Source organism: Dermacentor albipictus, chromosome 9 (genome assembly GCF_038994185.2).
Source record: "Dermacentor albipictus isolate Rhodes 1998 colony chromosome 9, USDA_Dalb.pri_finalv2, whole genome shotgun sequence".
Taxonomy (NCBI): domain Eukaryota; kingdom Metazoa; phylum Arthropoda; class Arachnida; order Ixodida; family Ixodidae; genus Dermacentor; species Dermacentor albipictus.
This window is the reverse complement of record NC_091829.1, coordinates 10,155,293-10,182,306: the sequence shown is the minus strand read 5'-3', so window position 1 is coordinate 10,182,306 and position 27,014 is coordinate 10,155,293. Positions and strand designations below refer to the sequence as shown.

At 45.2% G+C, this 27,014-nt stretch overlaps 2 protein-coding genes across 2 annotated transcripts in view; one reads left to right on the top strand and one right to left on the bottom strand.

Annotated features, from left to right (window-relative positions):
- Positions 1–27,014, bottom strand: part of LOC135911169 (uncharacterized) — a 61,096-nt gene that overhangs the window by 2,886 nt on the left and 31,196 nt on the right. Inside the window, exons 8-12 of the mRNA XM_070525614.1 lie at positions 18,390–18,514; positions 15,964–16,197; positions 14,288–14,313; positions 11,279–11,363; positions 7,020–8,306 (exon numbers count right to left, since the gene is read on the bottom strand). Of these exons, the coding sequence (XP_070381715.1) occupies positions 7,020–8,306; positions 11,279–11,363; positions 14,288–14,313; positions 15,964–16,197; positions 18,390–18,514 (1,757 nt within the window). The remainder of the gene's footprint in view (positions 1–7,019; positions 8,307–11,278; positions 11,364–14,287; positions 14,314–15,963; positions 16,198–18,389; positions 18,515–27,014) is intronic.
- Positions 25,276–26,010, top strand: LOC139049769 (uncharacterized). Its single transcript, XM_070525575.1, has one exon. It carries the CDS (start codon positions 25,276–25,278, stop codon positions 26,008–26,010), a length of 735 nt encoding a protein of 244 aa, XP_070381676.1.

The window sequence follows — 27,014 nt, the reverse complement described above, 5'->3', positions numbered from 1 at the left end:
AGCGGCAGGTGGGCATCTTGATCTACAATTCGGTCACGAAGCGATGTCGCCGCGTGAGTTGATGTCGGGCGATGTATATCAGTTGGCTTGTTGTCACTCAGCTGTACAAAACTCCAGGGAGGAAGAACTGGCGATGGTGGTGGTAGAAGCGAGTTCGAGAAAGCGTAAGCCCTAAGCGCACTCGTTGCGTGTGAAAGGCTGGCTTTAAGCCTGCGAGCATCACGCCGCTGCTGCACCAGCTCATCTAGTGTGTTGAGCTGCGCATTTTCTTGGAGAGCCACGATCGGGGTGATGCGGGGAAGGCAAGTGATGACCCTCATTGCCTCGCGATTAACAGCCTCAAGGCGATCCCATTGTGCCCTCGTCAAATGCTGGAATTGGGCTTGATAAATAAGGCGTGGTTGCACTACCGCCTTTACCAATTGTCGCGCAACATATGAGCTGGCGCCGCCCATTTTAGGAGCAATGCGCCTAATCAGACCCAACGTTTGAATTGCCTGCTTTTTAGCGCTGGAGAGCCAAGCAGTTCTGGTTCCCGACTCGTGTACCGTCAGACCCAGAATTTTTATAGTTGAACATTGTTGAAGAGGGGTTCCGGATAGATGAAGACGAATGGGTGTTGCAGAGAGTTTACGCCGGCCCCAGCGATTGGCGACTGACATGTAAGCAGATTTGCTGACGGAAAGCCTAAGGCCGACCGAAGAAGCGTAAGTCGCCGTGATATCTAAAGCTGATTGAAGGGCAGCGGCTTGAGTCAGCAGGTCGTGATGAGTGCTCCATACCGTGATGTCATCAGCGTACAACAAGAACTTTATGTCGGGTACATCGTGTAAGCGCCATGCAAGCGGGATGAAAGCAATATTGAATAATGTGGGTGATAGTACAGATCCCTGGGGTACGCCACGAAGAGGGACAAATGAGCCGACGGCGTCACCACTGAGGCGAATTGCAAAATGTCGGTCTTCAAGGAAAGATTTGACAAAATTCCGTACTCTGGGGGGAAAATGCAGCATGTCAATTGAAGCCAAGATGGCAGCATGACTGATGTTATCATACGCCTTTTCGACGTCCATAGCGAGGACAGTATGGACACTGTGGCAACGAGTTGACGATAAAACCAAGGATGCCAAGACAGCCAGCCCATCTTCAGTACCTATGGATGGACGGAAGCCAATTTGAGCAGGGTGGTAGAAACCGTGGTGCTCTAGCCACCACGACATTCGTGTGGCAAGCATTTTCTCAGCAAGCTTGCACAACGTTGACGTTAGGGAAATGGGTCGGAAGTTGCCAAGGTCAGTCGGCGGCTTGCTTGGTTTCGGAATCGGGATCACAATAGCTGACTTCCAGCCTGGAGGGACAACGCCATCTAGCCATACCTTGTTAATGGTGTCGAGGAGTTGAGGCAGCACAGCGGAGCTCAGGTTCTTGTAGGCCTCATAAGTAATAGAGTCTGGACCTGGTGCTGTCTTGCGACTGGTACCATCTATCGCTGCAAGCAACTCAGGCATGGTGAAAGACCTTGCAATCCCCTCGGAGTCTGCCGTAGATGGTAACCTGTCGATATGTGTCGGAATGCCTGCCAAGGAAGCACCATTGGCTGTTTGAGGCAACACCTCGTACTGCGGGAAGAACCTCCGGGCTGCTTCTCTGGCGAAATCATCCGGTGACAAGCCAGCAGCGAAGCAGGCTGTGGCTGCCGCGTCTGGACGGCTACCACCGTGTTCCATGGCGCGGAAGGTTCGCCAGAGAGAAGCATTCGATGTCTTGGATGAAAACCGTTCACACCACGTATGCCAGTGCCTCCGCGAGAGGTCGCGTTCATATCTGCGGGCTTTAGCAGTAAGGAAATTCAGTCTTGTACGTGCTTGTGCAGAAGTGGGGTCTCGGGATGCTGCCAGCTCAGCTTGTTTGCGAGCAGCCCACAAGTTTAGCAGGCCGATATCCGGTGCCGGTCGATTGACGTCTACCCAGCTGATGGTTGTGGCTTCATTGAGCGCGCTTTGTATGCGGTCAACAAGTAGTGATGACGAGTCCACAGAGGTGTCTTGGAGAACGGCGCGAAATTTGTCCCAATTGACCACAGAACACTTGCGGCGCAATAGGCGGGCCTGCGACGGATGAAGGCCAATGATGATAGGGTGGCGGTCATTACCCCAGCAGTCGGGCTCCAGGTGCCAAGTAGGAGTGCCGGGACCCGACCACCACGTAAGATCCGGTGCGTATGTTGTACGTCGAGCTTGAGGCACAGCTCGCGTTGCTGAATCGGGATGGTTCAGTAGTACAAACAACGCATCCGCGAAGGCGTCCCGCACACGCCTACCTCGAGGGCTAGAAGTAGGGTACCCCCAATCTGGGTGAGGGGCGTGGAAATCACCACCAACTAAAACAGGACACGCTGGGTATTGGCGACGGACATTCACTAACCAGCCCAGATTAATTCTTGAAGCAGAGCCACCGGCTGGTCTTATGTAGTACGACACTACCACAACAGTTGTCTTGGGTAACTTCACAGCTACTGCCACTACCTCCTGATATGAGTTACACCAGTTTTCAAGAGAAAGGCAGACCTGAGGATAGCGCGTATCAACATACACTGCCGCCTTTCCTGGAGGGGCAGCTGTGTGCACGCGACGGTCACTCATCGAAGGAGACACGTATCCACTGAAGCCCGGAATGGCAGGCAAGGCGTTGGTCTCCTGTAGTAACAGGGCCCACACCTGCAGCTTGTTCATACGTAGACGGGATTTAAGCTCCCCCACTTTCGTGGAGAGCCCTCTATAGTTCCACTGAAGCACACCACAAACACCTGTGCCCGCCATTTTGATTACGAGTCCAGGCGTTGCAAAATCACAGATGTCAGGTTGGATAACTGGCTGACCATGAACCGCAAAAGGGATGTTGTAGAGTTATCCGGCAATGGAGCTGGAGATCTGGTAGACTCTGCGACCGATACAGCAGGGCGTGACAGAGACGATGATGCAGCGGAATCGATACTTGTATTGGTGTGAGAATCCACTGAACGTCGCCGACGCGCAAGTAGCTCACGGTGCTGTCGGAGCTTGGATACCTCCGCTAAAAGGCGGGCAATTTGATTGTCAACTGCTGCCATATCATCACGCGGATGTTCCGGCCCGCTCTGCTTCTGTATAACCAGCGGGCGACGGCGGTCTCTGCGAACTTTGTCACTGTAAGTCTGTTGGGAATGGGGTGCAGGCGGGTCGGGCTCGGAAAGCTCTGGCCAGTCGTCGTCATCCCACTGGAGCGCCGCAAACCTGTTTGATGTCGGCACTGGTTGTGTTGTAGCATGCTGAGGCCATTGCTTAGGGATCCCGCGACGAACCTTCTGAGTGGCCTTTTGCTTTGTGGGACAAGTTGGAGAAGTGATCTCGTGGTCGTCGGTCTTGCAGAGTCCACATCGATAGGACACTGCGCCAGCTAATACAGCTTCATCTGGCGCTGTAAATGGACAGGATCGGCGCATGTGGCCCGGTCTGAAACAGTTGTAACAATAGACGACACTGGGTTTATATGGCCGAGGTCGTAGAATGCAGCCATAGTAGTACAGGCGGGCTGGAGGAGTTGGTGGGCCCTGCAAGGTGACGATGCAAGAGCGCCCCTTTCCCATGTAACGCGCCTGAATGACACGGTGAGTAGGACAGTAGAGCTCACGCTGGAGAGCAGTCTGGTCCTCGCCAACGTCGACGTTGTAAACGACACAGCGCTGTAGATCCGAGCCCTCTACCAGGTACACCTGGACCGGCACGGTGACCTCGCTCGTTATCGAGAGACGTTGAAGCGTTTGCAAACGCTCGACAGCAGCCAATGTCGGGAGCCACACAGCGATGGTATTTGACTTCTTCCGGGCCGCGAAGCCGCGGAAGCCTGTGGTGCCAAGACAAGCGTCTAGGTTCGCCTGAATAATCCTGTTCGGAATCTCCGTGAGGCTTGTTGGGGCCAGAGCCTTAATGGTTGCTTTATAGCAAGCCGAGCCCGGTGTCGACACAACTGGGTGGTCAGTCGTTAGACAGGAACGCTTGCCTTGGGAGCCGCTGTTGGCCGAACACGAATCTGGTGCAGATTGCTCCGAAGGACGCTTCTGAGAACCACGGGGTGCCGACGCCACAGATGGTAGCGCAGAAGACAAGTCCATAGGGGTACTCGGTTCGTCATGCACAACAACTGGAGCCCCATTCCCGATCGGTGTCTGGGAAGCCATCGCGGCGCTCCGCCCTGTGGGCAGATCACTCACGGTCTGATGTGCATTTTGGGAAGGCGATGGGTGGGCTGTAGCCGAAGGACTTGGAGCAGGAACCAGGAGCTGGGATCCAGGCTCAGGTGTCAATTGTGCGGCCGGTAACGCCGTCGTGACGAGCGCCGCCGGTGAATCTACCGCCGCCAGCACGTCACCGGAGGCACTAGGCCTAGTCCCGGAGTACAATTCAGCTGCAGGGCCGATGGAGTGACATTCGCTGACTGTCAGAAAACCAGACTGCGCATGAGCGTCCGGGGCGTCCTCAGATGTCTTGGGGACCAATCTCTTGATGTATGGAACGTATTTACGCGGAAGGCGAGATTTTTCACAGGAGCGGTGAGCAGCCACCTTAGCAGGGAAACTTCGTCGTCGTCGTTAATGCACGTTATGTCCATTTTTACATTAATTCCTATTTCATGTGCAGTACTTCCATGTATGTTTTGCACCTTTCCTGTTTTTTTACTACCCTTGTAAGTACATTGTCTACAAGGGTGAAAAAGATGCACCGCGAAACTATGAAGTCAATAACACTGGTTCTATAACAGAACTGAATGTGACAGTATGAATGAGAATCTTGGTAACAATATAGAGGGTTAAGGAGACCTATGCTAGTACAATCCCATACAATAGAAAAGCCCTTCTAACAACCGGCCACTCAGAACTCTTATACAGTCAAACCTGTTTATAACTAACTTGATTAGTACCGTGAAAAGTGGTTGTACCAGTAGTTTTTAATATATGAACTTGTCGTTCAAAACGCACAAAAATTAATGACACTGATGCTGGCATTGGCAGTTAAGATTCTACAATACTTTGGTCCAAAAATCAGATTTTCAGTACCTTCATTTTTGTTCCCGACACCTTCCTGCATCTAGCTGCAAGTTTCCATTAAAAAGGTCATCCAATGAACGAAATGCGGCACCACACTTCTTTTTTAAACACTGCCGGACCAGTTTCGAGCACCTGCATTTTGAAACTATAAGCACAGCTGCTACCATTTCTTCTTCAGAGAGCTTGTGTCATATTTTACTAGCAATGGGACATGAGTGGATTCTGCATACGATAGCAACGTGTTCTGGTTGGCTGGAAGGGTAAACTACTGTGGCATGCTGGCATTTTGCAAAGGACTTGCCATTAAAGCTGCAGCATCAGCCACAAGGCACACCAAGAGTTGCGAAGTTATGTTTTCTATGTGGCTTCGGCTGAAAAAGTAAGAATTTCAAAAAGTAGAGCGCCATCGTGAACTGTTAGCAGCAACTACGTAAACGAAGCATCGACAAACTGTGATCTCCCAATAACGACATAGTAACCGCTGATTCTTTGCAACTTTTCGTGGCAGCAGCACATCATGCCGCATTTACGCCGACTCAGGCCACCTGAATATCAACAACAATAAGATAACAACATGTGAACGGCCGTTTGTCCAAATCGACCAAATAGGCGTAGTATACATGCGGTACTACACAGTGCTGAATGGAGAACTGCAAAAAATTTACAGTGCCACCGATGTGCCCTCCGAGACTGCACGCAGTGCCGCACATAGAACTGCGCTGAGTGCTGCTGTCGCAACCTCCAAGAAAGGAGAAGTGCGCGCGCACTCTGGTACTATCTCAGAGACCACAGCCGCCGTACGCTATACTGCCTTGCACCGAGGTATACTGAAGATATACCTTGAAAGCATAGTTACTCTAGCATGGTTGAAAGTGACCGACCTTCCTCTTGGTTTCTGAAATCTCCGCATGGCACGCGCTCATCTCATTGGTCATATCTTCATCGCAGTTGAACTGGAGCAGGGGGTGCGTTGTAATATACCCAGTTCACAGTAGTTCCGGCATGTCAACCGCGGACCCAATCCTAGCCTCCGGACGCCAGTCTAGCCCATCATCTCATGCCCAATCACTGGGATGGTTTACTGGCCCAACATAGTGGAGGCCACCTTGTCGCGACAACCTGCTGCCCACCACCACATCAGCCAACAGCGAATTTCTGTTACAGCCGTACGATGCAGCTAGGCATAACCAGCGGTGCTTCGTCAGTATCCAGCAGCAAAAGTTACCCTTTGGTGCAAAGCCAACCAAAATCTTTGTAGCCGCCATATGTCATTCTTAAAGCCGTGAAATTGCCTTGCCAACAAAATGGGGGTTAGGTGACAAATTGAATAGTGTAAAAATTATTCACAGTCACCACGTCTGCGACATTAACTGTGCTTGTTACTTTTAAGAAATCGAGCGAGACACCATGCAGCGTTTGAAACTTTGGTCACCGTTTTACACTGGTCATCAGGAGAGGAATGCGAGGTCTCGCTCAGCAGCAGCACAATTGTTCGCTGCCACCTCAATAGCGACACTGTCCTGCTGTCTAAGCGACTCAGAAGCGGTGGACTGGAAGGTATAAAAATAGACAACAGCCTGTACAAAAAACAGCGGTATAATCCAGACTTAATTGGAAAGGCTTGACTTTGTTCACTGCAGTTAATGCAGCTTCTGGTCAATGCCATGCCACTTTCAGTGGTGCGGAGAAACAGTACTTGAGGACTAAGCTCCATTTTGGAAAGCCTGAGCAACCATTTTGGCATGAGGTAAGCACAGCAGCTCACCTCTCGACACAGTTCGGCGTAAGTGGCACAGATGTAACATCACTGCAAGGGTGGGCCTTACACAAGTAAACATGGTATGAGAATGTATGATTATGAATGAACAGATTATACAACTGTACTTTTTTCAAGTGGACTGCACTGTAATGCATGCACAACAATAGCACTACTCACATTTATCCGGATGGGATCAGACTCTTGTACATCTTCTGTACTGTCGTGGAGCTTGGGGTCACAAGGAAGATCAAAACAGCAGACGTCCCTCGATATAGCCAGCCTAGAGTAACGGTGCAAAGCTGCCAATGTCAGCTTGTATACTTGACCAGAAGGTGAGCTGCACTCATTGCAGAGAGGAAGCACTGTCAGCGCCATGGTAAGGTAGCGAAGAAACCCACAAACGTAGTCGCCAGCAGTCTGCCCACATTTGACCGAATCTCCCTGAGATGCGACAATGCTTGGTACAACAGGCGCTTCAGTTGAACACTGGCTGCTAGACACAAATTGCTGGAAAGCCTGCTTCAAGCATGACATACAAACCTGGGAAGCCTTTGTAACAGTATCACACAACAAATCTTCATTTCGCGCCCAGGCACACAGCATGTCAAATGCATCATCCTCAGGCGAACGACCAAAGCTCTGCTGATTTATCTTTGCAGCCAACAAGTTCTGTGATACTGGCTTGTCTGTCAGCTTTGCACAGCTTCGCTCTCTCAAAAGCAGCAACAGGCTGTCTACGATGCACCATGGAAGCCCCAAGAACTGCTTCTTAAATTGCCGATCACTGCAAGTCACCATGTACCAGGCAGAAGCCATCTCCAGCAACGTTGTCCGCTGGCTTTGATCTTGTCGAGAGGCTACCTCAACATCCACAACAAACTGCTTCTGCATTGCTTCAGTGACATCCTGGTATTGCTTAGAGACCAGGGTTTCCACACTGGTTTTGTCCAGTTTGCTCTTGTTGTAGCGAGAGACACTGTTAATGATCCCTGCTACCACTTCAGCTTCACTCTCAATGCCATATTGATCCATGATCTTCCACATCATGACCTCGTAAACATTCCGGGCACTCTCTGCAGCATGTCGGTGCTTCTGCCACCCAGGGTAATCAAACAGGTTGCAGTGAAAATCAGTCTCATTTAATGTGTGCCAAATGCTGCTGATCAGTGTTTTGTTCAGGCGATAGAGTTCTCCCAGTACCCTTGCAGACCGATAAGTGGGTTTGATCCCCCTCTTGGCCATGAAATCGGGATACTTCTGGACTCGTTCGTGTCGGCTGAGTTGTGCAGAGATGCCAGTCTTTGCAAAGTCGAGGCAGGTAGAGATCTTCTCGGCAAGAGCAAGGCAGGTGGAAGAGCAAATGCCATCTGGAAGCTGGTCAGCCCAGGCCAGGTGTGCATTAGACATGACACCTACACTGTCATTAAGGATGTACTGGCACAGGAAACGAATGATGTCACTGTCCTGCACAATTCCAAAGCACAAAAAGTTACAGGTTAAGGCACAAGCAGGCAGCCACTTTGCAATACACTTGTGATGACATTCATGAGACAAAACTGTTACTGTTACAAGTGGTTCTCATGTTGCCTGGAGTAGCCTGAAGCACTGCCGAGAAGTAGCTATGTGCCCTTAGTTATTCCAATTGATTCTGCAAAGCACAGAGCCACAGTATTACGTCTTCTATTAACTAGCCGTCCCCTCCGAACACCTCCACATGCCTATGCTCCGACATTAATGAAACTCTACAACAGAAGTAAAATATTAAAATAAAAATTATAACAAATATAATACTGCACTTTGTGTTCAGCACGCTTCATTTAGTGTAAGACGATATTTGACAGTCATACTGAACATCACATCCAGTCAGTTTAGTACATCGGTGTTGGACATTCAAAACTGCATCGTACAAAGTGCCCAAGTGTGCAGCATGTCTAGAGGATAGCCTGTAGTACAAAACCATTGTATCAGATACAGAAACACCTGAAAAAAAGACAAAAGAAAGAAAAGAAAAAGAAAGAAGATTTTAATTGTACAAAAGGAAGTGTGTAACACTGGTATAAAGGAAAGTTTAACCGCACATTAAGAATGTCATCCATAATTAAATCAGGTGCAACCAGAGAACTATTACACATTTCCAAATGCGCATAAATCACAAGAACACCAAAGAAAAACACTGATATGAATAATGAAAATGGTAACAACAGTATAATAATGTGAAGGGCGAGTGACACATTCAAATGTGTACAAGTAAAAAGAACAGGAAAAAATAAGAAACGTTGCACAATTCTAAGAAACCAATAAACATAAAAACACACATTATTCATGGAGAAGATGCTCCAGAAGTTCACTTTGAAAATTAGCTGCTTCAGTGAAAGTGACAATATTTTCTCGTTACACGTTTCACTTGTTTATGAACTGCACTAAAGGTGAACCTTGACATTTTAGTGCTCGAGCAAATATAGAGCGAAATGTGATGTGCTTGCTTCACGCGATAGGTTGCAAATGTTGTCTCACCATAATATAAAGAATGAGAGATTGTTAAACGCGAATATTTGCATTGTATGTTCAGGGAGAAAATGTTGACGTTGCTTTTTAACAATGATATGCTCACATAGGGTGAATATGAGGAAAGTATGAATCTTGTCACCTTATTCTGTACAGATTCGATGCAGTTCTGTAAAGTAACAGTCCTTGTGTGCCACATTATCGATGCACATTCTAACCAAGACCTGATGAGAGGTGTGTAAGCGTGAAAGTTCATTTCCGAGTTGGAAGGATACAAACATTGTTTGATTAATTATAATTTCTTAAATGCCTTCCCTTCTTTGGTATGTATTCTATGTGTGTATGCCATGTTAGATCTGTAGTTAGACACAGGTATATTTGAAACTTTGTGCTCCCTCTATAACTGTGTTGTTTATTGTATGAGCATTCAGAGGAGTATTATCAAGTGTAGAAAATGTCAAAAGCTTTGTTTTTTTCTGCATTGATCCCCATGTACCAGACCTTACACCATTGGCTGAGTTGCACTAGGTCCGCTCGTAAGCTAGTGGCGTCCTCAGGAGTTAGTATCTGAGTCATATGTGTGAGAAATGAGTCATAGTGTGAGAAAAGAATGTGTTCTAACAGTTTGCTGCAAATACAGGTCAATGATATCAGTTAGTAATTGTAACGACTTGTGCTATTGCTGGATTTCAATTTGGGAATGACATGTGCCATTTTCCAGTCACTGAGAATGCTCCCGCTGTATAAGGACTGCTGAAAGATGACTGACAGTAATATGAATGAAACGCACACAGTCATTTTCAGAAGTTTAGGGTTGAAGCCATCAGGACCAGGGCTTGAATTAAGTGGCACACGCTCAATAGCAAAGGCTATGCCTGATACGCTTATAGTTAAGTATGCACATGGCTGACAAAGAGCTGAATTAGTGCCCCCAGGAATAGCCTGAAAAGGTGACTCATTGAAATTTTCAGAAAAGTATTTATGAAAGACATCAGCTATGGTTTCCACGGAGACAGCATTACTTACCGCTTTCATCGTTTATTGAAGGAACTGCTTGTTCTTTAGGATTAATCATGTGCCAAAAATTTGTAGGGCTAGTTTTTAACAAGTTAGGTAATGCATAATTAAAGAAATTGTCTTTAGCCTCATTAATTGCTGTCTCAGCAATAACGCATGCCTCTTTGCATTTTGCCAAATCACTGTCAGCATTTGTTTTGTTCACTCTTCGGTATGCTCAATTTTTTCCCTATCGGGACATTTTGATGCGAAAGTGTCAAATGGCCCACTGAGCAAAAAAAGTCCAGCAGCGTCTGTAGCAGCAAAACAGCACCTGACTTCCCATTGGCTGCGATATCGCATCATGACCTGGCCCTTGCTGGCTCAGGCTTCGACGGAGCAGGGCAGGCAGAAGGGAACACTTGGGGCCGTGGTATAGTGAGACGAGATAGGGCATTGCCGTGACACTATGTCGCCTTTGCTCTTGGAAGCTTCGCTCTTGGAAGCCTGTGTTATCCATGCGTTCCTTGTCCAGGCAAGCTCTCGCCTGCGTTCTAACTGTGCCTCGGTAAAGCTACGTTCACACTTGGTCTCGGTGCAGGTGAAAGTGGCAAAAACTTGACAAAATCCACCTCCCCAGGCAGCAAAACAGGCGGAAAACCAGGCGGCAAGCCCGATCGGTCTCGAAACGATTTTTTTGCCACGGCGAAGCGAAAAGCTGTTCCACTTCACCAGAAGCTGCACTAGCGCGTAAATATTCGGTATAAAATTTAACATCTCCCGTTGTTCATTGTGCATTTTTACGAAAAGCAATTAGCTAAAGGTATCAAAACTATGTCTTTTTCCTCTTCCATGGTAGACGAAAGTTAAGACGACACACACAGTTGCGCGAAATGACAGCTTTTAATAAATGATGCGTCAATGAATGAACATACCGCTTGAAATGGTGCGATGAACAGCGCCAAAAGGACAAATGTACACAGACTAGATGGACGTAGGCGAAAGCGGTAGTGGTTTCCGCTGCAGTAGCGAAACAAATGTGAACATCTTGGACATGCGTGGAAAAAATTTTACGCACGCTTTGCCCTTTCCTCCCACTTGCTGCTTCCGAAGTGTGAACGTAGCCTAAGGCCAAATGAAAAAGTGCAAAGTGTTTCAATGCGCTCGCTTGCCCACGAGGAGTTCTTAACTCGAAGGACCACTCAGCGGCATTTAATTGGACATTAATACTTTCACATTCACAAGTTATAAGTGCTTAGGTGTCCTCGGATTTTCTTTTAACTTATTGTGTGAACCATGGTGCATCTATTCTGGTTTAAATGTTTAATGGTTATTTTAGGGATACAAGCAAGTTCAATTTCTTTCATTTTATTGCATAAGACAATCCAGTTCTCATTTCTTGTGCGGGTATTAAACATGTCTTTAAACATGGGGGCTAACTCATCTAACATTTGTTTCAGTTTAGTGGTGTCAGCTCCAGAATAGTTTAGTATCTAATGAAGTCCGGCTGGCTGCTAGGGAGCGGTAACATGCACCTATGATAAATGTGATGCATTGTGTCGAAACATTACAGTAGTTGAAGCGACGTATCAATAGGCATAGGTGAAGGCTGATAATCGTTCTGTATAGCGATCATTACACCTTCTCCCCTGCAATTACTCCTATCTTTGCGAAAAACTGTCAAGTTTTTCGGGAGGGATAGTTTACCGTTCGGGATATCAGCTTAGGAATAACACGGCAGAAATTTGAAAGCAGCACAGACACAAGACGATTTGCATGCAGATTTGACTTGCACAAGAACCCTTGTCATTTAACCGTCTCCTCCTGTCCGGCTGTCTCGATTGCTCTACCTAAGACTGCTTCACATTTGAAGGTGTTACCATGCAGCTGAAGTTTGTTAAACAGGGTGTCTACCAAGTTGGTATTTCCAAGTTGCCTGAGTTTTCCAGGTTTTCCCCGAGTGCCTTTGCAAAATTTTCTGAGTGACCCAGTACTTTGTTTTATGTCAAGACAGGCTGACACCACATCACCTGATGCTGTCACTCTCTAGTAAGCATGTTAAAAAAAAAAAAACGACTTAAACTAGTTTGAATAGTAACCAGCGGTGTTCATTTTATTCCAAATGAAAACAGAAGAGAGGGATTAGTAAAATGCACAGCAAAACAAAAAAAATCTTTGAAAAAAATGGTAATACTCATTGCAAATCGAGTCGAGCATTAACTGAGGAAAAATGAGACATCCAGCCAATCATAGCAAATGCTACAAAGGGAAACCCATATGGATTCCTCGAAAGAAAAGCCTCGCAGTTGAAAAAAAATTCATCCTGGTCCGGGACTCAAACCTGAGACCACAGCCTTTCCGGGTTTCAGCAGAACTATTACATCAAGTCGAACATTCCCAAACACTTATAAATAGGAGATGCAGACAGAAGCAAATATTTTCTAATATGAGCTATTTCTATCAACTGATAGCAAGGTCATCGGTATGAGGCTCGAACTTTGTCACAAGTGTGTCCGCCTTTGTTGTGACAAAGGTGGAGACAGTGCCATTGCTGATAGTGGCGAATTCTTTCAGTGAAAAACACAGCACCGAACGGCAAGGAGCCTAATAGCGAGCACCGAAGCAGCTAGGCCTAGTGTTGTTGCGGTGGTGGCAATGGCTGCCAGCAGATCTGCGTGTGAGAGCGCCGGTTTGAGGAGGCGAGGTAATCAAGATGACGGCAGTGGTGGATTTGATTTTAAAAAGTCCAGAAAACCGGACAGCAAAGGGTTCTTGCGTCCAAAATTTCAGACGTTCTTATACATTGACTATGGGGTACGTGGGTTGTTGACTGTACACTGCCAACTCCTCCAGCCGACGACACGGCATCAGAGGCGATTCGTTACGATTACATTCGGTTACTTGAGCCAGCATTACCGCAACTTTCATTCCCTTTCAATAATATTACAGCTAATTTTCCCTTTTAGAAGCACAAATTCCCTGAGATTTCCCTGAGATTTCTTTGAGTATTTCCAAACTACTCAACATCGCTGAGAATTCTTGGTTTTCCCGGTTGGTAGACACACTGGCTATATCTGATTGTGAAGTATTTGTTTTCTTTGCATTTGATTTTAGCGATATCCCTCAATTTTTTGCAGGCTCTTAGTACTTTCAGCGAGAAGCCATCTTTGGGCCATACTTTAGGTCTTACTTTTTTTTTTTTAGTTTGTTGGCATTGCACAGTACTTCTTCCTTCAACTGAAAGTTTAAGAACTTTATGATCATGGGGCAGTTCTGTGCAGTATGACGCATACCAATGTAGTGAGCTCGTTCAATTTCATTTTCCTGTAAGTGCAAACTTAAATGAGCTGAAATAAAACCTTGTACTTTCATTTCAATGATTGCGTAGTCCTTTCTGTCTTTGGTAATCCCTCCATCAACAAGTTGTCACGTCTCAACCTGTTATTAATAACATATACAATGTCACCGAGCTCCTCGTTTGTCTTTGATATGAACTGCCTTACTTCACTTATTGTGCCATGAACAGAACTAACATCATCTCTAATTTTGCAGATGCCACTGATGTTTTACTCGATGTCACTAAGTTGTACTCTAATGCATGTGATATATTTTTGTTACAGAGAAGTTGCCTATGGCTAGGATACTGGGATTTCTTTATGGAATAACGTGGAGATGCGAAGGTCTCAGCAAAAGGACACTGATGCCATTTACATGGTCAGTAGTTGAACTTTGGCATCCCAAGCAAGGGCAGAATGTGCCGATATGACCATGATACACGCTAAGATCAATGCCCATGGTGTAGGTTACATTCACATTATCAAGTCACTTCACATAGCTCAGTGAACCATTTATGTCCCATAGATGTCCAAAGAACATCATGTTTTAGACATTGCACACATCCCATAGATATCTACATTTCTCCAAACAACATTACAAATACGTACCATGGATAATCTAAGTCCCATCCAGATCATGCCTCTGTAACGTTGAAAGGATATCGCAGTTGGACACAAGTGACTTCAAATAGATGTTCATTTTAAGGATGCAGGAGGTCCATAGAACATCTATTGGATCTTTCCTGCTCACTCCATAATGAGTTGCATGCCTGAAAGTGCCACAGTACATGTACTATCAAATACAAATGAAATGCGAATAGCAGAGCGTGTGGCCGAAGCATAACTGAACACACAATGTGCGGCATCGGCTAGTCATTATTGTGCACATGCACGTACATGTGGTTTTGACAAGAAGTAGGGGGCTGTTTGTCCTACTGCAATTACGTCACCCGTATATTGTTTGACAGTTGCATTCTCACCCTGCGACTGCAGTGCCATTCCTACCTGCAATTACTGCTAAAGTGGCTAGCACTGTTATTGCTCCTCCAGTGTAATACATTTCTGGTGGTATTCGAATTACAATTAGACACTGGAAGCTTTGATGGTGGAAACAAAAGCAACATGCAATAGGAAACTGGGCGTGCACCACCTGTATTATGCTACAGATGTGGCGATGGTGCTAGCCACCATAACAGTGTACTGGCAGGTGGGAATGGCACTGCTCCAGTGGAACGAGAAGACAACTTTCGGACAAAATACAAGTGGCGTTTATAACAGTAGGGCGAGCAGTGCTGCACTCTGCGCGAGAACCGCATGCCCACACATGCACAATGACTGGCCGATGGCATGCACTGTACGTTTAGTTATGCTTTGGCCACACACTGTTCGGCACTTCATTTGTCCTCAATGCTACATCTGCTGAGGCACACTAATGCTACAGTTACGATCGTTGTCGGCAAGTAGCTGGTGACCTTGTTAGAAATATTTTGTTAACATGCAAACATGTAAATGTCAAAATATAAATTTAAACGCTCATGAGGTATCTTTCCTATTACATATAGTTCCAGCGCTCATCAAAAGGTGAAAATGGATTCACAATATCGTAGATCTGCATTTTGATCATTATGAATTATTACAAATACTGTAATGGCTATGTGAAGAAAGTGAGTTCAGTAAGCACTAGGTAAAGCACACAAATGAGACTCACAATGTCATATCAATGTTACTTTTTGTGTATACAATTGATAAAGCTACTCATAAATCGCTACTCATAACCACGTTGCAAAAAATAAATGCTTTCATAACATAAATTCTGGGCTTTAATACTGCAAACTGAATCTTTTTGAAATGAACAGATTCAGGAAGACATTCTCCATTCCATAGAATCTTGAACATGCACAGTGATGATGATGGGGAAAAATAAAACAAATGGCCTGCCACATTGCTCTAAAAGGTAATAGTGCAACTTTTCCTCTCCCAGCATCCCACTGCTAGGCATTAGAGACAATTTGCTTGCATTTCTGTGGCACGTACGATCAATGCGCAAAGGCCTTGGACATGCAAGAGATGTCCAGGTCACTAACACATTTGATGTCCTTTAGATGACCCTTGACTGCCATGTACTAGTGGAACATTTATTAGATGTGAACTAGACATTGGTAAATGTCTTAGATATTTGGTCTTCTGTGGTATGTCCAATGGACATTTGTGGTTTTCGGGGAGCCCAACAGGATCAGTGGGCACTCATGTACAACACTACTAAAATAAGTCTGAATGCATACCTATAACAAATCAGAACAGAAAATTAGCGCTTGTAGCTCGTGGCCGCAAATCCAGGAGATTCTGTGTCGTGGCGCTGCTTTTGTACCGATCTGACCTTGGCAGCAATGTGCGAAGGCAGCGTCATCAACCGTGACCGTGGCAAAGCAGTTAACATGGTGTAGATAGCTTGTCTTCGCAACTTGATGGCCGCTGGCAAAACAGGGTGACCATGCACGCATGAGGAAAGAGTCGCACACCTATAACAATGCAGAACAGCAACTTAGTGCTTGTAGCTCGTGGCCACAAATCCAAGAGATTCTGTGTTGTTCCGCTGCTTTTCTACCAATGTAGCCTTGGTAGCAACGTTATTGTTAGCAATAGGCGAAGACAGCGCCACCAAATGTGACCGTGGCTTGGCAGTTAACACGATGAAGACAGCTTGTCTTTGTGACTTGATGGTGGTTAGCAAAACAGGGCGATGATGCGTGCACAAGGAAAGCATCGCACACCTATAACAAAGCATAACAGCAACTTAGTGCTAGCAGCTCATGGATGCAAAAACGCTACAGTCACCGATGGATTTTTCTTGCATAGTAGGGGCCGCAAAATTTTCCAGATTATCAGGCAATTGGAAAAAGCTAATTTTAATGAGCAATACAATTAATTTTGTTGAATTTGAGAGTCAGCGACGAAAGATATGGTTTCATGCCACATCAACGATATCTTCACATCGGTGGTACAAAGCAAAAACAGCCAGCCTTTAAGTCCCCTCTGCCTCCGCGGCTGACAGTATCACCCACAGTGGGACAATGCTATCGTGAAAAGCACCAGCAGTGAAGAGTGAACACTTCATCCGCCTCTTGCTTCAACACGTTTCCGAAACACGAAATTACACAACCTCCAGTACTAAAACGGCACGTGCGGGAAGACAGTGCACATGATGCCACGGGATCTCGTCATGCCTATTCTTTGCACACGTGGAAGATTACCTCTAAAACAGGGTGTGCGCTGGCATGCCACATCATGCTGCTTCACAAGTTTTGCAAGAACCTTAAACTGCTTCACATGGCACTGTCATTGCAAGTGCTTGCCAACAAATGCAGTGTCACACTTTTCATCAGCACAAAAGTGCACGGCTTCTCCTTGGAACTTTTTGAAACAAACCGAAAATTGAGAAACTTAGGTAGCGCTTGGCAGCTGGCATGCTGTATGGTGTGGTGGTGTCTTGCCATTTGATACATTTTCTTGCCACCAGACAAGTGGACCAAGATCACTGTTCTGTCTTAGCCATCCACAACCGTGTATCAATGTCAAATTACACTACCAGCCTACACCAAATGCCCAACTGACGCTGTTAAGTTGGTCATAGCTATTACTGTCAACTTCCATTAATTCGACCCTGACAGGACTGAGGAACTTGACTGAATTAATATGTGGGTTAAATTAAACAAGATGCAGAAAACTGTCAAAACACACCTCCGATTGATTTGGCAGTAACTCATCAAATACATGCCCACTTTTTGCCTAAAGTAGAAAACAAACATAGATATGAATTAAACCTCCTGAACAATGTAGAAACCTAATGCGCACCCGATTTTTTAGCAAAAAGAATGGGCAATGGTCTAATATGTGTTGACAGTGGCAGCCACGTTCCTAAAGTCAACTTCAATGCAATACAGCCGTGCTATGGTCGTGCTACAGCCGTGCTATGGTCGTGCTACAGCCGTGCTATAGGCGTTTTCTATGGTAGATTTTTTTTTGCATTTTAATCCGTCTAATGTGCCCTAAGCTCTGCCGAGAAAGACGCTCCAGTAAAGGGGTCGTTATTGAAGTAACTATAGGGGTTAGGCACTTGCATGCTGACTGGTCAAGTTCGAATGATTCAGCAAAGGCTAACTTTAGGATCGAAATAACGGACACTGGCTGGGATTTGCATTCAGGATTTAAGTAAGCAGAATCCCATAAACAGAAGTCTACTGTATCTGTAAATGAGAAGACACAGCAGCTACAGCTTCCAGAGCACTATTTTCTAGCTGCTGGAAGAATACCCACTGCTCACAGAGACCACCTGACACAGAACTAAATTGGTCAGTTAATATGCTTACAAGCACACAAGTGTGACTTGCCCACATCATGTTGTTAAGGGTCATACATGATAGCACAAAGCACCTTTGGTCAAGATATGAAGCATATTCAGAGGGCAGTTGCTATGACATAGTTACTAGCGCAAACAAGACTGACAGAAAAAAGGTGGGACAGGACAGAGCACTCTGTCCTGTCCCACATTTTTCCATTAGTCCTGTTTGCACTAGTAACTGTATCAGACTAGTGCTCTGTCCTGTCCCACCTCTTTTCCTTCAGTCTTGTTTGAGCTAGTAACTATGTCATAGCAACTGCATCAACACCAATTAGCCCAACTTTCTGAGTTAAATATTCAGAGAGCACTGGCCAGGTTTCCAGTTGAGGGAGCTCCGATAGAAGTGTCGCTGAACACCATGGGCTCTCTGTTTGATCCAGGAAAGAAGAGGTCTGGTTCCCAAATCACAATGTACTCATCACCGTCAAGGTCTGAACCTGCACACATGTGAAGGGAGGAAAAACATAGACAGATCCCACATGCAATGCTGTCGAACCTAGGCAGGTAGTACAATCATAGATGTCTCACTCCATGCATTGCGTAGTGCAGTTGTAGTATTTGATCTGTAACACTTTTTAAAGTATTACTGCGGCACATACATTAGAAGTACAACGTATGCAACAAAGGAAGGAAAGCGCAGTCGAGGACGGCAGATTATTAGGTGGGGGTGATGAAATTAAGAAATTTCCAGGTGCAAAACAAGCTGGAAACAGCTAGCAAGATAGGGGTAATAGAAAGTTGCTGGGCGAGGCTTTTGCTAGGAAAGGTATCATGCAGGATGTGCAGGATTTCTGGCCGCTGTGCTACGAGCACAATGAGAAGGTAGTTTGCGCAGAGTAGCGACAAGTTCTTCTTTAAGAGGACGTCGTTTTGCAGGGAGAACAAAGACAATCCTCACTTAAATGCCCTAGAAACAACGTCAGTGCTGCCTTCCAAGTACTCAGCGAGGCTTCTTAACTCCGGTTCTGCTTGTTGCTGTTCAGCGAAGTCTTTGAGAAGGCATCGTCGTCCTCGTCAATTTGCAGCGGCAGGTCAATGGGGGCGTGTGGCAGGCAGTTGGCATCAGAGTGCTTCCATCCAGACTTGGTAGACGACAATGACGTCAAATTCCTGGAGTCTGTGACTCCATCACGGGAGGCGTCTTGAAGGTTCTGTTAAATTTGCCAGCAAACACAAGGCATGGTGGTCATTTAGGATTTGAAAAACCTGTTGTATAGGTAAGGGTGCATTTTCAAGGTAGCCCAAATAACGGCAAGGCATTTTTTTTTTTCAATCATAGGCTTCTGCTTTCTACAGCGACCGGCTAGCATAAGCAATGAACTTTTCAAATCTGTCTTTACTTTGAAGCAGAATGGCACCAAGGCCTAGGCTACTTGCATTGGTGTGGATTTCCATGTCGGCGACTTCGTTCGGGAAGGGGGGGGGGGGGAGTACCGATAGTGATTGCAGGCATTGTTTAAGCTTTTGGAATGCTTCCGCTTGTAGTGCTTGCCACTTGAAATCGACGTCTGATTTCGTAAGGAAGGTTAACGGCTCGATGATGCGAGAAATGTCTTTGATGAGGCACCTACAACAGGCACACAGGCCAAGGAACCTGCACACTCCCTTCTTATCAAAGGGTTGTGGAAATATAGGGCCACATTCTGAAATGCTCCTAACCTTAGACCATTTCCCCACCTTCCGCAAGGAGTCCTTCATGCTACCTAAACGTTAGGCGCCCTCGGAAGGCCACCGCGAATTCCAAAAGCTTCCTTTCGCCCTCCCTGTGGAAGGAGCACCTCACCAAAGGAAGTGTAACGTTAGAGGCTTCTGGTTTCGAGATTACTTACAAAAAATGTGAAATATTTGTAATGAATTGCCAAGGTAAAGTGCCGGGACTGTTAAAATTGCATTTTTACTTCTGTACCACGCATAAATTCCATTTCTTTGGTTAATAATGTAAAAATAGTTCAAACATGATGCACATGGCAGGAAAGCAAACTCAGTCTAGCAACTATGGCAGCATCTGAGTTCGATTGGTCAGGCGTCACTTTTTTTTTTTCGTGCGCTTTGTTTTGCGTGTGTGTGTATTTGCCATGCCGGGCAAAGCTTATTTCACAGAGGAAGAAAAGGACTTCTTCACGGAACTTCTACACAGGTACAGCAATGTGAATGAAAGCCAGAAAACAGACGCTGCATCGCTGAACGCGAAGGCGAAAGCGTGGGAGCTGCTGTGCACAGAATATAATAGCGTGCCGCACATGCGCCGACGCGAAGTGAAAAAAATAAAGAACTGTGGGACAACCTGAAAAAAAAAATCGTCTTCAGAAAAATATCGCTAGGCCGTCATTCTCGCCACTCGCTTTTCACAAAATCAAAGTAAAAAGATATGGCACAAAACGTGGTCCTCTGAACCAAACTGGACGTCAATACACGGCGGCTGGCTACCGCGGCCTTGATTGCGCACGGCACCTATCCTAGCCGAGCGTACTACGTGCAAAGTCGTGCGGAGTAGCATGCGTTGAGGTAGAGGAGCACGATTAGGAAGCATGAAGGTAGCATGCCGGCTCCCTAAGCACGGGGAAGCACCAAGGAGGCTCTAACTTAGTGCCTCTTAGTAAGGTGCATTCCAGAATTGACGCCAGGTCGCCTTATACAGCGTGTGAAACATCCTAAGTAAGGAAAGGAGTGCTTCAGAATCCGGGCCTTAGTGATGGCAGATGTCTTTTGTGGATCAGGACAGACCCCAGATTTGCTGATGACGTGGCCCAGGAACAAAAGCTCATTGTATGCGAAGCTACACTTTTCCAGCTTCAGAGTGAACCCTGATAACTTGATGGCAGACTTCTTGCAAACCCTTTCGTTGACTTCTATTTGCCAGTAGCCAGTCTTGACAGCCATCGACGAGAAGTACTTAGCATTGTAGAGCCGATCCAATGTGTAGTCTATCCGTAGAAGAAGGTACATGTCCTTTTTTGTAATCTTGTTCAGCCGACGATAATCGATGCAGGAACGCAGGGTTCCATCCTTTTTCTTCACCAAGACTGCAGGAGATGCCCACGGGCGTTTCAACGGCTGGACGATGATGTCATGCAGCATTTGGTCGACTTGTTGCCTTTTAGCTTCACATTCTCACGTGGAAACTTGGTGAGGGCTCAGGCGGACTGGTCAAGCACATTTTTCTGTTGTTATGCAATGCTTTGCAACTGGCATTTGTCGAATGCTCAGTGTAAAAAAACATTCTTTGTATCATCGAAGACTTTTGAGCTGTTGCTGCTTACTCATGGGGAAACTTGGATCGATGTCAAAGACTGGTTCCCGATCTATGACCGCCGAGGTAGAGGCGACAGAATCCGAGAGGATAAACACATTGCTGGTTTCCACAACTTCCTCAATGTATTCAATGATTACGGTATAGGCATCGAGTTGCGGTATGGGCATCAGCGCTAGACATGGTCCGTTTCTCCGCAGTGGTAGCATAGCGAACGGTGGTCAGGGGGCACGCCAAATGTCGGTCGTACTTGAGGCACCGCGCGGGCCGACGGGCTGTAGGCGATGGCATTTGGCAACGGAATCGCGGGGTCACAGGGTTTTGACGGGGGCATTGAGGAGGAACATGGCAGCGTGCAGAAGTGGCGTAGTTCATGCCTTTCAACTGAGGCTGCAGTGGTTTAGCAACTGCTGAATTTTTCGCGCAAGGTGTCAGCAATCAATGCCACTTCAGGTTGCAATGATGGGAACATCTTCCGTAGACCTTCATGCACAACAAACCTGATGGTTTCTGACAGGTCGTTGGAGCAGAGTATGTGGGCTTCTGCACAGTCTGGCATCGAGAGGTGGTTCAATTGTCTGATGTGCATTTCAAGTGTCTTCTCAATCGATGACACTTCTGTAAGAAATTCAGCTACAGTCATCAGTGAGTTGCGCATCAGTCCGGCGAAGAGCTCTTGCTTCATACCACACATAAAGAAATGAACTTTCTTTTCTTTAAACATGTCGGGGTTGGAATGGTGAAATAGCAGTCATTTTCTTGACGAAGATTGCGACATTCTGATTTGGCAGCTGCATCCAGGCTTCCAGCAGAGCCTGAGCTCGCTCTTTATGCATGAAGCTTGTGAATGTCTGTAGGAAGCCTCTGCAAAACAGGATCCATTTTGTTAGGGTTGTTCTTGAACCACATCCTCCTGGCATCTTCCAAGTAGAAGTATACATGGTACAACTCCTCCTCAGCATTCTAATTGTTGAATGTCAAGATCCTATCAAAAGTCTCAAGCCAGGTTTCTGGCCCGTCCGACGAGGACCTATGGAAAATGGATGGCTCCCTTGGCTACTACAGGACGATGGCTGTGAGGGATGCTGCATCCGTCATTGTGACTGCTGACTTGGTCTTGGTTTTTCTGGTAGTCTTGGCTAGAAATCTGAGCTCCGGGGGCAGGGTTTGTAGTCTGTGGCAAGCAAGTTTATGGTTCAGGGTGACGTTGGCATTGTCTTCGTAGTTGGGGTTAGGGTCACTGCTTTTAGGGGGTGCCTGGAATATAAATGGTGAAGCACCTCCACCAATGTCACGTTGTAGTAACGGTAAAGAACGCAGCAAAACTGTGAATCACGAAACAACTTTTTTTGGGAAATCCTGTGCCCACAAAAGCAAGTAATGCTCGAAGCACAATGATAGCGACAAGCACAGTTGGCATCGGTGAAATCTGATCAAGGGGTCAAGTGCATCGGCTTTTATGCATGACTCGTCGAAAGTTCCAGTGTAATTGCTAGTGCCTTCCAGAGAGTGCTACACAATTAGAGTTGTGCACACAATCAGACAATGTTCAGCCAAAAAAGACAACAAATAGAACTACTGATAACATAAAAAGACTTCTGATAAATACAGGCATGTACAGCGTGGAGCAATTACGTTCAACATTTGTTGGCAGGTGAAAAGCAGTCACCAGGGAAAAATAAACAAGCGCACATGTCAATATGGTGTGAAGGCTAGAAAACCCTTCAAGATACTTTATTTGTTGTGAAAATTGTCTTGAAATGCAGGATTTGGAATCATCGACATAATCGTGATGCCACGACATGAGAAAAATTTGCAAATGTTCTGTACCAAAAATCCTAGGTCTAATGTAGTTCCTCAAGGAAAAATAACAGGAGCACTGCACGCATTTCTTCTGGTTACACCCACATGGGGCAGCCAAGGTAATCACAGGAACAGGGTGAGACAGTTGATTGTGGCGTCATGACTTGGCCACCTCCCGAGTACAGAAACTGAAAATTATTCATAGAAATGAGTATTATAATAAACTATTTAGGGTGCTCTGACACCTGCCAGCCTATTATTACATTTTGAAGGTTTTGACCTTCATTTAACCCTTTCAGGGTCAATGACGTAAATATACAGCGCCGCGAACAAATTCAACATGGTCGATGCCGCATACGGCGCAGTCTGTACGTTTAAAAAGCGCACTAATTTCTTACTTTTCTTTTCTGTCATGTGCTGCCACTATGTGGGAATACAGATAATTTTCTTCATGTGCCTCCCTCTCTAGCTTTCAGTTGCATGGTTAGTTTTAGAGCTAGTTTGCTCCCGCGCGTCTATATACTAACGCTCGTGTATTGGCGGGCACGCGGGCGAGCAACGGTTTGGATATTGTTCCGCAGGCGGTTTTGGCTCCTTGCGCCTGCAAAACTGATGGCTATCTCATTACTAATTGCTCAAAGGGCGACCATTTGTTTCTCGCTCGTTTAGTGCTCACACGGGTGCGCATAGGATGGATGCCACCGTGCATGCTTCCTGTTGCTTTTTTGCTTTTTTGTTTTTTTGGGAACTCACGAAAACTAATTGCCTCTGTTGTTTGACAATAAGACGATTAGCGGAAATTTGTCACACGTTTTGCTTTTTTGACGGGCACTCGACCACACAGTTCTCTTGAGTGAGTGCACCTACGCAGTTAGATTTCTCTATGGATGCACATATTAGCGTAAGAGCAGGAACATTTGAGTCTTACGAAATATTCTCGTGTGCACATTTTCAAAGCCTTGAACTATGTGTATAACAATGCATCAAATTTTTTATTCTTATAAATTTATTTCCTTTTTTACTGTTGTTATTCATGAATGAAAAGTACATATACAACAACGCAAAATATTTGTTTCTCACTTTATGGTCACCCTAGAAAAATTAAGGTAAATTTTTTTCAAAAAGAAGTTTCTAAGAAGAATTGCAATCTGTAATAAAAAAAAATCGACCCTGGGCAGTCGCATATCGCGATAAAAATCAACCCTCAGAGGCTTAACAAATAAATTAAGCCTGAAATATCAAGCAGGTACTTTTGATCCTTTAAAGTCATTTAAGAATGGAGTAATAATTATATCTTTACAAGAAAAATATCCTTTCTAAAAGTAAAAAAGGAATGGGTATTTACAACCTGCAATTTCTCTTAAGGAAGGTATGCAGCACTTAACCCCTTAACTGCAGTGACAAATTATAAGAACATTTCTAGAAATGCAAAAAAAAATAATGTCTGAAGTCATTGAGTATTATTATTTTTTTTGTCAAAATTACAGAAAACTGAACACATACACCATGTGCAAAAATCATAAAAATTTATGACGAGTTCACTCGTCATCGGCAGCTCATGATGGCGAGTTATCTCGTAATCAGCAGTTAAGGGGTTAAAAGCCGAAAATGTTACAAAAAATTGTGTTTTCTGTTTTCTACTTTTCACATTGCTCTGACTCTTCTGCACCAATATAGAAATTTCGGCTTCAAAATTTCGTTTATTTCATACCTCATTATTACTTTTAACAATTAACTATGCACGCATACCTTTAAATTGAAGCCTAAACCTGCTCTATTTCTGCCACCATCCATTCGGGAACTGTGTGCACTAACTGTGCCATTTTGCTTTCGTTTGAAAGCCCGAATTTCCAGCTTTCCCTTTTCTGAAAGGTAACTATCAATCCCTTAAACTTTCTAGATTATTTCTACATTCTAAATATTGAGTTGGGATTTTGTGTATAGATGCTAATTTCTCTCCAAGTGAAGTACCCAGCTTTGAGTACGGTTCTCTAAAGTACAGAAAGTACTTGTGCTGGGACAAAAATAATTGCACTTTTAGAATTAGCACATCCAAATACATAAAATGTGTAAATGTGGTCGATGTTTCCCATAAATGATATGACTTGAACAATATTGGATAATGACTTGAACAATATTTCCGGAATGCTGACAGAACTATTGGCTGGGCAAAAAACGATCGCTCGAGACATCGCTGACATCAAGGTTTTTCAGCAAACTGTTAACAAGCGTTTTGACGCTCTGGAATCCCGTGTGGCCGCTCTCGAAAAAACTAGCGCTGATCCTAAAGTCTCATTTGACCATTCTGGTTCGGACGTACGCTCTTTATCTCAGGCTGTTTCGGAACTAATTAAAAAAAATGATGACCTTGAAAATCGCTCGAGACGCAACAATATAATTTTGCATGGACTTGGTGAACACAATGCCGAAAACACAGATACGCTTTTGTCTAATGTACACCAATTTTTCAAAGAGAAACTTCAAATTGAATGCCCGCCCATCGAACGTTGTCACAGAATTGGCACCAAACGTGAAGGTAGATCGCGCCCAGTTATATTACGAGTACTAGACTTTCGGAACAAAGTAGAAATAATGAAAATTGTCTCAAAGCTGAAAGGAACAAAATTTTACATAACTGAAGATTACTCGGCTAATGTACGTGCCATCCGCAAAAAGCTATGGGCAGCAACCTCTTCTTTTCGTGACCATGGCTCTGTGGTGAGGTTGCGTTATGACCATGTCTTTATAAATAGTGTCCGCTACAGGTGGAATGATGCAGCTAATGCCCTAGTTGACGATTCAGGTCTCGCTGTAAATGCCGTAGTGATTAATTCGAGCCTTTCTGACAACACTCTCCCGGCCACGTCATCTTCACCTTGACAAATTCGCGACTCTTACAAGCTTACTTTCTTGAATTTGAATGCAAGAAGTCTAGTAAATAAGTTCCCGCTGTTTCTTTCCTTGGTAGCCTCCTATTCCCCTCATTTCATTGGTGTCACTGAAACATGGCTTCAAGAACACATATATGACTCTGAAATCACTCCACCCGGCTATGTAGCTGTCCGATCAGACCGCAAAACTGGTAGGGGAGGCGGTGTCGCCATTTTCTTTAAATCGGATTTAAAGTTTTCAGTTATCTGTCCTCCAGCAGATCTTGAGTCTGTTTGGTGTAAATTATACCTAGGCAAAAAAACAATCATAGTCTCTGTTTTCTACCATCCACCTGCCTCCTCACCTGATAACATTTTTCTTCTCGCTGATTACATCAACACGCACAGTTTTCATACATCTAGCTTAATTCTAATGGGAGACTTTAACACACCAGATATTCACTGGCCCTCACCATCGCATCACAGTTGTTTAGGTAGCGAACTAATTAACTTTTCTTTATCTTTTGGGCTTACACAAGTAGTCAATGGCGCAACAAGACAAAACAAACTTCTTGACCTGGTATTTATTAGTTCAGACCTTGTTGATAAGCTGTCTGAGTGTGAAATTACTGACGGCATTTCAGATCACAGGGCAGTGTCCATATCGCTAAACTGCACAGTTTGTAAACCGCGTGCCGAAATTCAAACTTTTTTCGACTTTAATCGCTCTGACGACACGTCTATTCTTGATGTCTTATCAGAACGTTTTGAATCGTTTTGCACACTTAGTAAAGACTGTGACGTGAATACATTAGTTCGCCAATTTGAAAACATTATAAAGCTGTGTATTCAACGCTTTGTTCCGTTAAAAACTAAGAAAAAAAATCGTGCCCTCCCTTGGATGACTAGAGAAATCTTGCAGTTATCACGCCGCGTTAGAAGACTGAGACGCTCAAAACGCAGTAATGACCCTGATGCAATTGCTAGATTCACCTCTGCCAAAGAGGAACTAAA